General features: G+C 40.2%; 2 protein-coding genes across 2 annotated transcripts; both read right to left on the minus strand.

The window, feature by feature from the left end:
* Window positions 1-2,138: 2,138 nt before the first annotated feature.
* sst7 (somatostatin family member 7) lies at window positions 2,139-3,198 on the minus strand. The gene is made up of 2 exons (XM_022206454.2): window positions 2,871-3,198; window positions 2,139-2,604 (listed from the first exon to the last, which is right to left on the minus strand). The coding sequence occupies exons 1-2, from the start codon at window positions 2,973-2,975 to the stop codon at window positions 2,377-2,379; spliced, it is 333 nt and encodes a 110-aa protein (XP_022062146.1). The 5' UTR covers window positions 2,976-3,198; the 3' UTR covers window positions 2,139-2,376.
* A 3,801-nt stretch (window positions 3,199-6,999) lies between these two features.
* Window positions 7,000-11,266, minus strand: srm (spermidine synthase). The gene is made up of 8 exons (XM_022206643.2): window positions 11,000-11,266; window positions 9,953-10,073; window positions 9,753-9,845; window positions 9,494-9,647; window positions 9,315-9,398; window positions 8,920-9,065; window positions 8,628-8,750; window positions 7,000-8,015 (listed from the first exon to the last, which is right to left on the minus strand). The coding sequence occupies exons 1-8, from the start codon at window positions 11,128-11,130 to the stop codon at window positions 7,998-8,000; spliced, it is 870 nt and encodes a 289-aa protein (XP_022062335.1). The 5' UTR covers window positions 11,131-11,266; the 3' UTR covers window positions 7,000-7,997.
* Window positions 11,267-16,642: the final 5,376 nt, after the last annotated feature.

Below are 16,642 nucleotides of genomic sequence, written 5' to 3' on the forward strand. Positions count from 1 at the left end.
GCACACTAGAAAAATACCCTCGCTTGCTCTTTGGCATGAAGCTGCAAAATGACATTTTTGTAAAGAACGTGGAAAGAAGCTGGTGAATGCTGGAAGAGCACTCTTTAGTCAGATGAAACCAAAACGTGATTTGCAGAGCTCACACGGGGTCCAGTATGTTTGGCATGAACCTCGCCAGGACTACCACAGTGGATGCATGGTCCTGACAGTGAAGCACGGAGGAGGTGGTGTGATGATATGAGCTGCGTGATTGCAAAAGGTGTCGGGGAGATGAGATTTAGAGATTTAGACCAACATTCTGGTTCACAAGATGACTACCAGTCTGCAGAGACTTAGCAGAACAGCAGTAATTTAGCATGTCCCACATGAGTTTCTAAAGAGGGAAAAAGTGAAAACTATGACCTGGTCAAGTACATCTTTGGGGTTATTTTGAAGAGCAAATTAGAGCAACACAACCCCTCTAGCAAAGAGAAATGAAGAATGGTGGAAAATCTCTTTTAAAATTTGCTATCCTTCATGCCGAGGAGGATTAAGTCTGTCACTGAAAATAAAGTCAGAAATATGAAATGTTGAAAAGGATTTGAATCTCAGGACCTATTTCAATTGTTACCTTGAGTGGGAGCCTGTTTAAAAAAACAAACATACATATATAGTGAATCTAAATTGCGAGTTTTTAATTTTACGTAAGAGCAAATACCTGCTGCTCAACGTAGAAGTAATGCAGCTACTGAGAGGCGACCCAGTTTGGAATCATTTGACATGTAGGTGATATTGCGCAGAGGTGTACTCACTTCTGTTTTATGCTGTTTAACAAGGTGGCAAAACGAAAAAGAAATGCCACACCATTTATTTTAATCCCCTGAGCTTGCAACCGAGCTGCTGTAAAAGAAAGAAGTGCCACAAAATGTTGATTATTTCACTGCGCAGACTTACTGTAAATAATGCTCTGAAAGCGCCCCTATGATTGTCAGAAATTTGCTCTGTTATTCAGCCATCTTTTGTTAAAGGAGAAGTGGGATTTTTGTGCTGTTGTTGCTCGGGATCGGTAATTTATTCACAACTGTGAAATAAAGCTGTATTTATTTGAACTGGCTCAAGCAGCAGGACATTTCACCTGAATAATTTAACGCAGGAAATCCATCAATTCTCGAACAGAGACTGAGGGCTCAGATTGAAAGTGAGGATTTGATTTTGTCCAGCATGCGCTCCGTGCACGTTCTTCCTCAGCAAGTGGTTAAAAACACATCACACTGGTCAGGGGCTTATTTAGACTCAGGGTCTTGTTTGCTGCAGGATTCGGGTCACAGGGATCACTTCATTACTTCCCCATGAAACGGAAGCCGTACTCTCTCTATTAAACACTGAGGTCAGATTAACATCAACAATAGAATCCTGATCCTTTACTGTTTTATTATACCACAGTTTTCCACTCTGGAGGCTGCTCGTTCATGAACTGTAGCTGTCGGTGAAGTGACGACGCTGCTGGCTGAATATCGGGGAAGCTTCCGATTTATTTACTTTGCTATCTTACCGACGTGTTTAATGACCTGCGATAAGTCACTGAAGCATCTCCCTCAACCTGTGACTAGGAATTAAAAAGGAGCACTGTCTGACAAGTCATAAAATTCTCTCACAAGTTGGGTTGAAATATGTCTTTAGATGTATTTATTTGTGGAACACTGAGGCACATCATTTTCTTGATTTATTTCAGAAGATAATATAGGGGTTTTATTAATATATCAGCAATAAGCAGCAGTCTAATTTAGAGTGCAATTGTGGCTGTTTTGATACATTTTTCCGTAGACTAAATGTTTTCTTATACAAGGAGCAATTATACTTTTTGATGATGAACTAAAACACTAAAAGAATCTGTGATTTTTATGTTGGGAGACAATAACAGATTGGGTTTTATTAGAGGATATTTAATTCGCCATTTGCTGCAACTCAGTTTTTGTTAGAAATATATTTGCATGTAGCAAAAATGAGCACTTTTAGCATAGTAAATGTTCTCATTCAAAATATAAACACAGCCCTATTTAATATATATTTCTGACTGTATTCATATTTTGGAAGAACGCGGAAGTTTTGACCTTTTTCTGTTTCCTTGCCAAAGCAATTAACTGTTATTACAGCTCAAATATTATATCCATGCTTTATTGTTGACCCTGAAAGAAACTGTTACATACATAAATACATATATTGTATACATAAATACATACATAAATCATCAATATTTAAACAGACACACGGTCTCGGTGAAGTCCATCGATGCTGCATGTCTGACAGGTGAAGATGATATGTACAGCTGAGGTCTACTGCAGTTCATGTAGAGCTGCGAGGGAAAAGGAGTCGAGGAGGCAGAGCCGGGTGGCACTGTTAGCAGGAGGTGAAAGTTTTCCAGAAGAAGTTTTTACAGGGGGCTTTACGGTCGCGCTGAGGCAACGATAGCCTGTTATAGACAGCCCTCTCCTCCAGACGAGACTCCAGCGGCTCCTCCAGATCCACGGGGGCCGATTCCCCCGGCAGCATGTTGGTGTCCAGGGCTCCGTCCAACAAGCCTGACACCAGCTTCAGGATCAGCTCCTTGCGCTCTTTGCTCAGCTCCTGGAAACAAGAAAAGAATGGAAAATGTAAATCAAGAGTCCAGCTCATAGAATATGCGAATTTTTAACAACTTGCCCCATAGCTTAGGTTACTTTTTTCCTTTAAAATAACAAGATACATTTAAAACTGTACTGAAAATATTAAAAAATGCAACATTTTTAATGAATAGCTTCATTTTCAGTGAAATTTCAATCATTCGAACTACATCCCTGGTCAAATTTACCAACAATAACACGTGAAATTAAGAGAAACTGTCCTCTCCTCACCCTGCTCACATGGATGGGGCTCCTATCCTCCACAGGAAGCACGGCAGCTGCTCTAACGCTGAACAGAACCCCCATGAGAGCTGCTAACACCACCAGGAGCTGCATGCTGTGACAGGAGTGCAGGTGACAGACCAGAGCTACAGTCACAGGAGGCTGGAAAAAGGCGGGAGTGTGTGGCCGAGTGTGTGTCAGAGAGAAGCCTCGGCAGCTCAGACTCAGCCAGAGATCCAGAGGAGAGCGGTGAAGGAAGTGCAGTGCAGTTGGTGGCGGCCGCTCATGAGATTTGGAAGCCACAGATGTTTCTTCTCCTCTACCTCCAAAGTCCCTCTCCCTTTTATACGCCTCTCTGCCGTCTGCCGCTGACGTAGAGGGTGGTGGGTGTATGACGGAGGGTGGAGGGTGTATATGTGCATGTTGTTGAGGTGGGTGTGTGTGTGTGTGTGTGTGTGTGTGTGTGTGTGTGCATGAGCATGAAAGAGGACGGGATGTGGAGGGGTCAGGATACAACAAATGGAACCGTTTAAAAGTTAACCTTTCTGACAAATTGGGGGTGCGATTCACCGGGAGGGAACATCTGCAGCGAATGACTACGTCAGCGGGCAAAAGAACAGGTTGTGACATCAACTCATGTATTGATAGTTATGATAGACAACCTGAGACAATACCTTTCAGACAGGTGGGTGGACAATTCCACAACTCATCATCTGAAGCCTCCGGATGTGCTTTAACGCTGAACATAAAGTGGTCACATTTCACCGTGGCAGCAATCAAAAGAGTTTAAGAGGAACACAAATTGAGCATAAGCTGGTTCGTCTTACGCCACCAACGCAGGTCAGCGTTTCAGGCAACATCTGATTCCTGTCACAGTGCTTCTGTGTGTCTGTTTGACACCTGCAGATTACAATTGAGCGGTCTGACACTCCTGTTGACTTGGGAGCTGTCTTCAGGAAATGCACATCATCTAGTGGAACAAAAAAGAAAAAAATAGAACAAGCAATTCTTCCTCACATGGTTAACTTTGGTTCATGTTAACATGTGGAATGTGGAAGATTTCTAACAAAATAGGTGCTAAAAGCAGGTTTGGATAAAAGACTAATTTCACTAACGGGAACAAAATCACATGACATGTCCAATAAATACGTGTTTGCAAAAACTGCTGAACTGATACGTCATATTAACATCTATAATGTCATTCTGTACACATCAATGACTCTGAGAATCTCATATATTCTACTGCTGCCTTAAATTATATAAACAGATCTGTAAGTTGGGCACCGTTTCCAGCCATCAGCACTCATTTAAAAGTTTAAATACATTCATTTCTTAGAAAGACTTTCCACATCACTTTTTGGAGGGTTGCTCTGTACGTTGATTTATGATGCACATAACTTTAACTCATTAAAAAGAGTGCATTACAGTGTGGTTTTCTGTTCTTTATACAAATTTACCTGCAAATTATCCCGTTAACATTTGCTGCAGCTTATGTAAGGATTCTTTCATGTGTCATATTTAGAGTTTAACACATAAATGATACATTTGTAGCTAGATAACACCAAGGTGTAAAAAGAATATATATATATATTTATAGAGAGAGATTAAACTGTTTGTCGTGTTTAAGAAGCTGCCTTAAACCTCCATGACATGCAGCTGAAATTGCACAATTAACAGCGTTTATTGGGTTTACTGTTGTGCTGCTGGCAGAGAACATACAGTTCTTACACTCCAATGTGTCGAGTTTGACGTGCTCAAATGGATCCGTCACGCTCTCAGAATAGTTTTTTTGGGTATTTTCTTCTGATCTGACGAAGGCCCAAAGCCAATCCAAAGATTACTGTTGAAACGGTTACATTGGCAATTCAGTGTGTTTGAAGAATCTACAACAAACTCGCTGCCTTACAGGCATCTGCAGTGGAGCTGAGACTTCAAACAGTGAAAAACGTCAGCATGACGGTCAGCACAGGTACTCCCAGATTCTGTTAATGTGCGTGGAAGTTTCCATTTTCATGACATTCTGTGGCGTGGTCCAGCACCACCCTAACAACTATCTGAAAGGGATCACTAAGAAGCACTGACTCACAGATCGTCTGAGGACTTTGCTGCCATCTAATAAATGGCTGAATCTGGACGTGTGGCTAATTCTGTCTCTTTCACTGCACTGGAAACAGGAGAATTCTAACAGATTAACGTCCAAGGCCAGTGCAGAAATGGTCATTAAAAACCACCAACATCAAATTAAATATTCATGGCTACTTGTTCGGCGGAGTCACTGGGGACATGTTTCATTTTCTACATTGCAGTGTGTGAACACTCAGCAGCACAAACAGCCTTGCAGAGAATACAGGCACCGCATCAGCTGGATGAGAATAATGTACCGCATTGTTGCAGGTTGGCCACATTTTAATAGAAAACAAGCGAGGTCTGACACAATAGTAAGTGGAGTTGATGCAACTGAACAGCAACATCGAACACTGAACAATTCACTGCAGCCGAGGGGCTTTTTGTTGAAATTCAAAGATTCTGACCAGTTTAATTTAAATGCATTCATTTTCAACTACTACAATAGATGAGACTGAATGAAACAAAACAGATTCAATGCTGCCACCTTGTGGGTGAATATGGAAGCTGCACTTTATCATCACTACAACACTGCAAATAACAGAACCTATGTTTCTTTTAGCATTTGCTTTTATCCAAAGCGACGTAAATCTGAGAGTAGATACGACACAAGCAAGGATCCAGTCAGGAGAAAACAACCTGGATAAGAGCCACAAAGCAAGTTCAATAGGACCGTGGTGGCTACAGACGTTCAGACGTAATAGGATTTACAAACTTTTTTGCAGTCTGTCAAGTGCAAAGGTGTTCAGTGAAGAGCTGGTTTTTAGTATTTTCCTAAAGACTGAGTGAGACTCTGCAGATTGAATAGAGTCTGGTAGCTTGTTCCACCGGCTGCACAGCGGCGTAGTGGTTAGCACTTTCGCCTTGCAGCGAGAAGATGCCGGGGTGGACATGGGATCTTTCTGCATGGAGTTTGCATGTTCTCCCTGTGCATGCGTGGGTTTTCTCCGGGTACTCTGGCTTCCTCCCACAGTCCAAAAATATGCTGAGGTGAATTGGTTACTCTAAATTGTCCGTAGGTGTGAATGTGAGTGTGATTGTGTGTCTGTATATGTAGCCCTGTGACAGACTGGTGACCTGTCCAGGGTGTCCCCTGCCTTTGCCCGAGTCAGCTGGGATAGACTCCAGCACCCCCTGCGACCCTGGTGAGGATAAAGTGGAGTATAGAGAATGGATGGATGGAACTTGTTCCACCACCGTAGAACCACAGAAGAGAAGAGTCCAGCTATCAACCGGCCCTGTTGTGGTGGTTGGATCAATAGTTGACTACTAGCAGTGAACAGTCGCTGATAAACATCATGTATTCATTTGCATTTGGCTGAAATGTGACGCTACAGAAAGTATTAGTACAAGACTTTAAGGTAGGTTTTAGACACGAGACCTTCGTGAAGGAAAAATTTATCTTTCCCCATACTGAGGTATTTCCTTGCAGCTGTTAGCTGAAGACATCCCAGGATATCATACAGGTTGCATCTGTCAGCTACAGTCTCCTTAAATCAAGCTGTAGAACGTAGAGATCACCTCAAATTATCCTACAGGTTATCACCTTTGAACTGTTCCTATTTGCTTCTCTCAAACTGAGGCTGGGAGCTCATTCCGGCCCTCTGAGAATTACAGCATCTACAATTCTGAGAACGGGAGATGCTGCAAAAGAACATATGTGATACTGCTGAAAATAAACCCCCAACATGGCTTGGTTAAAATTAGATATTGCTTAGTCTGATGATACGGAGTAGACAAGTTGTCTCCATACTGAGCCGTAACGTAAATACGGCGTTCCTCCCAGCTCAATATATACCCAAGGCTGAAGAGAACCCTCAGCTCACATCGTATCACTTCTGCTGATGTGAAACAAAAATCTGCATTTTTTTCGTATAGTGTTGCAGCCAGGTTTAAACAAGCATAGATTTTTAAGGAAGACAATAAATGTAAATAAATGTAAATAAAATGGAGCCCTGTGTCTTGTGATCTTCTGCTTCAGTGTAAAGAATCAAACACCCACAAATCCCAAATGCCCATTTTGTGTTATCAATTTATTACAGTTCATAATTCTTATAAAAACACAAATTCTTCACTCAGGTACGACACTACGTCTCAACGAAGACTCAGATGTGGACTTAACTAACAAATACGTATTAACATACGATGTTTGACATTAGCTCAACAAACCACACCGAAACATGAGATTTCCACTGGGAGAGAAATTAACGGCTGCCTACAATAAGACTCAGAAATTACTCACTATCAGTGATCAATACCCAATACACGACCTTTAACTGCAGAATGAGTGCACATTTTAAAAAGACATCTCTCAATTTGCATTTTAACACCAGAGAACTAAATTTTCGCCAATCGACTTCACTTAATCTCCAGTTGGTGACATTTTAAAGGGATATTTAATTTCTCGAGCATTTGTCCAGGACACCATTTGTCTGGTACATTATGATAAGATACAGAGCAAGTTTACTTTTTCAGCAATACACAATCAATTTCAGGCACTATAGGGTTCATGTGGAGCGGAAACATCCGTATTCGAAATAGTCATGACAGATGGCGACTGCATAATTCTTCCATCGAGCGCAAACCGATAAACATTTACCAATAAATGTGCAGCAATACATCACATATATACAGTAAATATACTCTATATCGTATGTAATATATTGCATAATGTGTAGATACAGTGAACAGAATCAACAGTAAAATGTTTCAGAGTGAGGTCAGGTTTGATGCTCATCCCACTCGGCCCAGCCCACCGAATGAGTCGACACAAAATGCTGATAAGACGACAACAGCAGAAATACGTCAGGAAAACAAAGAAACACACAGTGTGTAAGATTGAAAGAAAACACTGATTCAAACAAACACTTTTTCTGGATAATTCAGCAACTCCCCAACAGCTGATAACTCTCTTGGTTAATGCTAAACCAGGTTAAGGAGGCGCAGTAGAAGTTTATCGTGGTGTGTGCGAGGGCCAGGCAGAGGATGAACACGGCGGTCTGTTGTTGCTGGTCATGCTTCATTGAGCACCTGTTAATGGTTAAGAAGGCAGTGAGGACAAAGCAGCGACTACGCAATAACAGTTTGGACTCACAACCAAGTGCATACTGCTTACAAAGAAAAAAATACATAAATTAGGAAAGTCCGATATTGGCTTTTTATTGCTAAGAACGGATATTGTCCATCTCTCAAGTTAAGCTTCTGATATCAATCGATACAGATACATGTGGGTTATTTTACTATTTTTAGGTAGCATCACTTATCTCCTGTCGTGGAATTAACACATTACACCTCGTTTTATTGTGATGGCCCCATTGGATGCATTCTCAAATGCAACAAGGCTTTCCAAATGTAAACATTATCTGTGCAAAATAAAAAAACTACTTCAACTTAAGCTATGGTAAAAACGCCTTCTTTAATTTTTTTTTTTTAATTTTCTCAAACAGTTCACACCCTCCATCCCCCCCTCTATGAGTCTATAGTTTGATGATGCCATCATTTGCACGCCGGTAGAAATCAGTGAAATCCAGGCATTATTTTATTCATGACAGGCAAAAAAAACAATAATGAAATTGACTTGTATTACATTTTTATGCCAATATTATCAGACATCCCTATTAAAAATGCATTGTAACAACTCACCTTTCTTGCAAACTCCGGGAGGACGAATGATGCTTTGTGAATTTCAGGGTTGTAATATTTAAGGTTCATATTTTCCATTTCTTCTTTTGACAGCGCTTTCACCGGTTCCTTGAAATTTGTTTCCTAATAAGAAAGGAAAATGGGACTTCAGTAAACTGGACAGGACCGATCAGAGGGAAACGGTGAGAAGATTATCGGAATGGTTTTACCATACGCTGCTGTAGATTACAGGAAACCCAACAGAAATCAGCCGTGTGGCGGATGACAAACGGAGAACAACAAACACACTTACAGGATTTTTACTGCAGAGCATGAATCCAATTTGGCCGCTGGGATAAGTTGGGATGGTGCTGTAGGCGTAGTCCACCACAGGGAATAGGGTCTTGCAGAAGGTTCGCATCTCCTTTATCAGCTCCAAATGGAGCCACTGACACTCTCCTGTGAAAATAACACAAGAGCAGAAGAGAGGAGTGTTCATTTCCTGTCTGTTTCTTTTGACAACGCTCCATCTTGACATAATTGGAAGGCTGATTTTTAATATATGAACATAAAAGCTCAACAGGAGTTAATAACTGCCATGATGATGATGACTTGAAAACCATATGCATATGACAGGTGCTCCACTACACACTTTATTTTTCCAGTTTTCACTGCAAAAAAACAATCTATAATAAAACACAAACTAACCCTGGGAGCAAAGAATTCCTCCACTTGTCAACGCTGCCTTCATCAGCTGATAGTAAGACTCTTTGAACAAACTCTCAGCAGGTCCTACAAGAGAAACAACTCAGAACGGGACTACAGTCTAAAATATGGAACAGAAAGTCGCTATGACATTTAAAATGAAATTTTTAAAAAGCACTTACCCACTGGGTCTGAGGAGTCAGTTATAATGATGTCAAAAGCATCCTGGTTCTGCTTCATGAATTCAAAGCCATCGCCGATATGGAGGGTGAGCTTGGGACTGAAAAAGCCTTTGGCCATTCCTGGGAGGTACTTCTTCGATACGTTAATGACATCCTACAGAGAAGACAACATCAGCACCGACATGAGCAGCATTAGGGAGGAATCTATAAGCCAGAGCAACTCTCTAGAGACACTCGTTGTCAGTGTTGTTGCTCTCACCTCATCTATCTCACAGAGGATCACCGATTCCACCAGGGGGTTCTTTACCACTTCCCTGAGCACTCCACCATCTCCTCCACCAATAATCAGAACCTGTACATAAAAAATGAGAAATAAAGAAGGCAAATGTGCCGACAGTCACCCTGAATGCTTTCATATTGCAACGGCTTCATGAATTTACCAGTAAATCTGAGTCATACCTTCTTGGGGGAGGGATGACTGCACAGGGGGAGGTTAGCAATCATTTCCTGATAGGCAAACTCATCTCTCTCTGTGCACTGGATCACTCCATCCAGCACCAAGACATTCCCATAGGTTTTACTGAAAAGAGACATTACAGCACAGTATGAAGCATGTTTGACAGCTCAAGCACCCTGAGGCTAAACCGATTAATGATTACATAACTAGAGTATGATTTACAGAGATCCAGTAGGATGTAGAAATCTCACACACGTTTGCTACAATTCATTTAATAAAGCAACCAAAGAAGGATTGTTAGCATGTTTCTGGTTAAACTTTGTGTGTACAGTCAGTCTCCAGAGTTATCCTGAATAATGCTAGCTGCATGTTTAATCTCTAAGTCTGTAAATGAGATGGCCCCACCACCTTTGGAGGATTTTATCAAAAAGAAAAATGGTATTAGTAGTGCAAAGTTTAGATAGCCCTCCTTTCCACAAAATGTATTATCAATTAAATCAGAGAAAGCTCCACTTTAGCTAGTTTTAAGAGACAGTATAAGACATGGCTGATTGACAATCAAACGTGTGAACATTGAAGAATTCAGGCACTTTAAAAATCAGATACTATATCCACTTTATGACATGCTACGCCTAGAAAACACTTCTCTAAAATAGTAGCACTATATAAATACAGACCATTTACCACTCTAGGGTAGGTTTAACACAGTCAGTATTGTCTTTGTTTTACTATATTCTTTGTATACGTCTGTATCCCTGTGTGTTTTTCTTTTACGTGTGGGACAACGAATGGAAATTAGCCTTGTGCTAAATCCGGCGTATTTACACCAACCTTGTGTCAACTATAATGAGATTGTGCATTCTTTAATATGCACTGCCCTGTTCAAATAAATAAAGAAATAATGCTACAATCTTAGCTGCCCCCTTTTCTTAGCTACCTGAAGCAACGTGAAACACTCACATGTACCTAACTAACCAGCTGAAGCTCATTCACTGCTACCAGCTACCAGCTAGCAACATTAGCCAAGTTATGAAGCTCAAAGTAGTCACCTCTTGAAAACCATAACATCTTGAAATTTTGACTTCTTGTTGTAGAGGACCTCTTCTACCTGGAGGCTCATCGCCTGGCCGGGCCATAACGCACACGACTCCGTAAACCATCCATCCTTTATGTGATCCATAACAGCTGCCCACAGCCACCAGTGATACTAACGTGTTTGGAAGTGTGGCAATGTGATAAGTTACGACAAAGCCGTTTCCCGACAGCTGAACTTGCTGCCTCGCATTATAACGAATCCGACGCCGCTGACGTACCGAGTCACCGTGACGCAGACCAATGGCGTGCGAGGATTTGCCGGTCCGGGTATAGTTTGTTTGACTTCCACGGCAGCAGCTCAACGCTTGGCCCCGCCCTGCAGCATGAGCCAAGGAGACCAACGGCGGCGTGTCACTGCACCTGCGCAAACCAGCCAGTAGAAAGTGAGTTTTTGTTTGCTTCTTTTTCTTAAAAAAAAGAAGGTGTTCTCAGAGAATAGCATTTTTATGTTTACCTCTCTCTTGGATTAGGAGAAATTAATCAAATTTGTCTACCACTCGTTAGCCTTGTAAAGAAGTGTGAAAGTGGCCATCCGGACATGGCTTCCTATATTTTTTTATATTAATATTTAATCTAGTATCATAAATAACACTGGTTTATTTTTTGGTCTGTACAAGAAGAAAGAAATTGATAGAGTGTATCAGCTTACTAGTCGATGAAATGTAGGACTTTTTTCTTGCGAGTTTTACTTAAAAAAAAATACGTAGTGCAAGTTAAAAAATAGTAAAAAAAAAAAAAAAAAATCTGAAAAAAATCACAAAATGTATACTGACCAAAAAATGAAATGCAGCACACAATTGGTCCTCTTTCTGACTTAAGGAAAACGTTACAAAAAACACATCATACCATACCTGTACATATCTATATGTACACATCCTGTCAAAAGTTTTGAGACGGGTTCTAATTTATTTGAATGAGAAACTGTCTCAAAACTTTTGACAGGGGGTGTATATTCATCATATCACATTTGTACATGTAAAAGATCTTTATTTTTAGCCTTATTGTACTTTTGTATTTATTTCCTTGTTTCTTCTATGTCACATTTGTATCTCGATGCTAGTAATGTAAATTTCCCTGGGCAGGGCTCAATTAAGTTCAGCACATCTTATTATTATTATTAAAGAGAGAAAATGATGAAATTTAAATCCACCAACTTCAATAAGGCCTTCATGAAGAGTGGGATAACATTCAACAAGCATCTGACAACCGCATTAACTCTATATGTGGCCAATTTTTGATTTGTTACCGATTTTTGAATTGTGGTCTATGATCCAACTGTCTACCTGCTGATTATCATGCCCAATATAATGCATACTTGGGTATTTTATAATGTCCATTCTGTTGTAGAGATGCCACGTTTTGAAATAACAAATACATATTTCTCAAGGTAGAAGAATGGATAGAATTTAATACAGTGTTACATGCAGCATTTATATACATGTTTAGTATATAAGTTCTTTAATCTGTCAGTTTTCTGAGTCTTAACCGTCACCAGTTTTGGTTTGGCGCTGTGTTTTCTTGAGTGCTGTCTCCAGTCCCGTTTTTCTTGGTAAATGATTCGATTTTCACAGTGCAGCAGATGCTATGTGATGTTGTGAAAGTGGCAGTTTGTATCATTATTTTCACAGAAGTTGAATTTTTTCAGTTGGACACAAACACCAGTTTGTAATATTGTAGCGTCCAAGTTGGACACACAGAGTGAAAAAAAAAAACACCAGCCCTCTGCAAAAATAAATACATAAATATATTTATGAATTACACTGTGAAAGTTTGGTTTGACCAGTGGAGACGAAAAGGAAACTATCCCAAGGTTCACGGTGTGCATCATTAAATGTGATGACGTTTCATTTGTAATTCTTCAAATGCATGTTTTCACATTTAAGCCTTAAGAGTAAATCCCTCAGCGGTGGCATGTAACTTTGTACATTTATACAAATACAGCATAATTTGTGGGTACTTGTACAATACTTAAAGGGGAACTTCGTTTTTTTCAACCTGAGGTCTGTTTTCATGTCATTTCATACATGTGAGTGATGGACAAATGAATTTTAGACATAGCTCCAGTATTTAGCCAGGCAGGCAGCTTAGCAGCTCAGCTAGCAAAAAGTATGGGGCAACTTGCCCCCCCACGTCAAAGTCCGCCCTAACGTGCTTTTTCCCCCACACTGACCGACTCGGATAGTCTCAACGAGTGTCCCACAACATACTAGAGATGAGAAGTGAACGAAAACCTCCACATTACCTGGCGATCGCTTTTTGTTGTGGTCTGTATCCAAATCTCAGGACGCTAGAAAGCAAATCTCGTTCCGAAATCGCGCAATTTCGTGAGTTATTGCGCGATTTCGGAACGAGATTTGCTTTCTAGCGTCCTGAGATTTGGATACAGACCACATACAGACCACCATACAGAGCGATCGCCAGGTAATGTGGAAGTTTTCGTTCACTTCTCATCTCTAGTATGTTGTGGGACACTCATTGAGACTATCCAAGCCGGTCAGTGTGGGGGAAAAAGCACGTTAGGGCGGACTTTGATGCGGGGGGGCAAGTTGTCCCATACTTTTCGCTAGCTGAGCTGCTAGCTGAGCTGCTAGCTGAGCTGCTAAGCTGACTGCCTGGCTAAATACTGGAGCTATGTCTAAAATTCATTTCTCCATCACTCACATGTATGCAATTACATATGAAAACAGACCCCAGGTTGAAAAAAACCGAAGTTCCCTTTTAAGTATTTAAATTGTCTGCTGCTTTGTATTTTTGCTTCATTTCGTTTCAGAAAGGAATATTGGGCTTTTTAACTCCACTTTATTCAACTGATAACTGTTTAACTAGTTTCTTTTCGTATTAAGATTTACATAGAAACCTACAATATAGAACTTAAATAATTCCCTTATGTCCTAAAATGGTTTCAGTTCGGTATGTGTTAGAGGATCGCAAAGGCACCAAACTGAACTATTTCACAAAAAAAAAACAAAAAGTAGAGAGAGCAAATCTCAAAAAGTCTGACAGTTGTTCATTCATTTGGATGATTCCATTTCCATAATTTCCGTTTGTGGTGAGATTTTCATGAGTTGCTGTGTTGTTGTTTTTAGAGTTTGTTAAATCTAAGTCAAGAACAAACTTTCAATCTTACAGCACTGAAGCCAAAAGTAACAAGTATTTAATTAATGACTTGATAGAAAATGCCAGAAAAGCTGTAAAATGGACCAACTGGCAAAACAAGAGCAGAACTTTAAATGTGCATTTCTGAATAGTCTAAATGTCGACAGCTCCTATTGAGACTGTTCTGTTCTTTAAGGTGAAAGGTGAGGATAAAATCAACCAAAAAGTAGGCAAATAAGTCAAACTCGTTAAGGAAGAATCTAGTCAAGTATTAGCTCCAGTTTAGTGTCATAGTGACATTTTTCAAGGCAGACATTTTGACTTTAGGAATTAATGATGGCTCACTTCCTTATAGAGTCCCAGTAAGTCATGAAAGTCATGACCATGAATGCACAAAAGCAGGACCATCACTGATACACCTGTACATCCTGCCATGTGATTATTTTTGCAGTTAACCGACCAGACAAGTAGTCAACCAGAATCAACATGCAGGAGTCAAACTAATACAGTCTGAAGTTTTACTGTGTTAAAAATGGTAAATACACACGTGGACAAAATTGTTGGTACCCCTCAGTTAAAGAAGGAAAAACCCACAATTCTCACTGAAATCACTTGAAACTCACAAAAGTAACAATAAATAAAAATTTATTGAAAATTAAATAATCAAAATCAGCCATCACTTTTGAATTGTTGATTAACATAATTATTTAAAAAAACAAACTAATGAAATAGGGCTGGACAAAAATGATGGTACCCATAACTTAATATTTTGTTGCACAACCTTTTGAGGCAATCACTGCAATTAAACGATTTCTGTATTTGTCAATGAGCGTTCTGCAGCTGTCAACAGGTATTTTGGCCCACTCCTCATGAGCAAACAGCTCCAGTTGTCTCAGGTTTGATGGGTGTCTTCTCCAAATGGCATGTTTCAGCTCCTTCCACATATGTTCAATGGGATTCAGATCTGGGCTCATAGAAGGCCACTTTAGAATAGTCCAACGCTTTTCTCTCAGCCATTCTTGGGTGTTTTTGGCTGTGTGTTTTGGATGGTTGTCCTGTTGGAAGACCCATGACCTGCGACTGAGACCAAGCTTTCTGACACCAGGCAGCACATTTCTCTCCAGAATGCCTTGATAGTCTTCAGATTTCATCGTACCTTGCACACTTTCAAGACACCCTGTGCCAGATGCAGCAAAGCAGCCCCAAAACATTACTGAGCCTCCTCCATGTTTCACCGTAGGGACAGTGTTCTTTTCTTCGTATGCTTGGTTTTTGAGTCTATGAACATAGAGTTGATGTGCCTTACCAAAAAGCTCCAGTTTGGTCTCATCTGTCCAAAGGACATTCTCCCAGAAGCTTTGTGGCTTGTCAACATGCATTTTTGCAAATTCCAGTCTGGCTTTTTTATGAGTTTTTTTCAGCAGTGGTGTCCTCCTTGGTCGTCTCCCATGAAGTCCACTTTGGCTCAAACGACGACGAATGGTGCGATCTGACACTGATGTACCTTGGCCTTGGAGTTCACCTTTAATTTCTTTGGAGGTTGCTCTGGGCTCTTTGGATACAATTCGAACGATCCGTCTCTTCAATTTGTCATCAGTTTTCCTCTTGCGGTCACGTCCAGGGAGGTTGGCTACTGTCCTGTGGGTCTTGAACTTCTGAATATTATGAGCCACTGTTGTCACAGGAACTTCAAGCTGTTTAGAGATGGTCTTATAGCCTTTACCTTTAAGATGTTTGTCTATAATTTTTTTTCGGATGTCCTGGGACAATTCTCTCCTTCGCTTTCTGTTGTCCATGTTCAGTGTGGTACACACCTTTTCACCAAACAGCAGGGTGACTACTTGTCTCCCTTTAAATAGGCAGACTGACTGATTATGAGTTTGGAAACACCTGTGATGTCAATTAAATGACACACCTGAGTTAATCATGTCACTCTGGTCAAATAGTTTTCAATCTTTTATAGAGGTACCATCATTTTTGTCCAGGCCTGTTTCATTAGTTTGTTTTTTTAAATAATTATGTTAATCAACAATTCAAAAGTAATGGCTGTTTTTGATTATTTAATTTTCAATAAATTTTTATTTATTGTTACTTTTGTGAGTTTCAAGTGATTTCAGTGAGAATTGTGGGTTTTTCCTTCTTTAACTGAGGGGTACCAACAATTTTGTCCACGTGTGTAGCGAGCAGTCATTTCATTTGGGTTGATTCATTTTACTACAGCGGATCCGTGTCGAGACTGTTTTTGATGGACTCAAACTGCATAACGAATCTTTAGTGTCAAGCCAACATCGACCAGAAAACTGAAACTCGAACATCTACAATTTAATTACAATTTGCTTTAAAATAAAAAGAGTGTGTAAAATCAAAACTCGATATTGGTTCAAGTTCAGCGATAACCAAACAATCAAATGATAAATGAAATGTAATCATGAGCAACTTTGAAATGAGTCTCACAGAGAACTTGTTCTTCTAAGATTGTCACATTTCATGATGTATGTATT

The sequence above is a fragment of the Acanthochromis polyacanthus genome, chromosome 6 (genome assembly GCF_021347895.1).
Source record: "Acanthochromis polyacanthus isolate Apoly-LR-REF ecotype Palm Island chromosome 6, KAUST_Apoly_ChrSc, whole genome shotgun sequence".
In the NCBI taxonomy this organism is placed as follows: domain Eukaryota; kingdom Metazoa; phylum Chordata; class Actinopteri; family Pomacentridae; genus Acanthochromis; species Acanthochromis polyacanthus.

What these genes read in the sequence shown, in the direction of transcription:
- srm (XM_022206643.2), bottom strand. Translation starts at nt 11,130, where the DNA reads ATGGATCACATAAAGGATGGATGGTTTACGGAGTCGTGTGCGTTATGG. An exon ending in GATGTTATGGTTTTCAAGAG is followed by an intron (nt 10,074 to 10,999) that starts GTGACTACTTTG and finishes GTCTCTTTTCAG; the next exon opens with TAAAACCTATGGGAATGTCT. An exon ending in TGCTCTGCAGTAAAAATCCT is followed by an intron (nt 8,751 to 8,919) that starts GTAAGTGTGTTT and finishes CTTTCTTATTAG; the next exon opens with GAAACAAATTTCAAGGAACC.
- sst7 (XM_022206454.2), bottom strand. Translation starts at nt 2,975, where the DNA reads ATGCAGCTCCTGGTGGTGTTAGCAGCTCTCATGGGGGTTCTGTTCAGC. An exon ending in GCCCCATCCATGTGAGCAGG is followed by an intron (nt 2,605 to 2,870) that starts GTGAGGAGAGGA and finishes TCTTGTTTCCAG; the next exon opens with GAGCTGAGCAAAGAGCGCAA.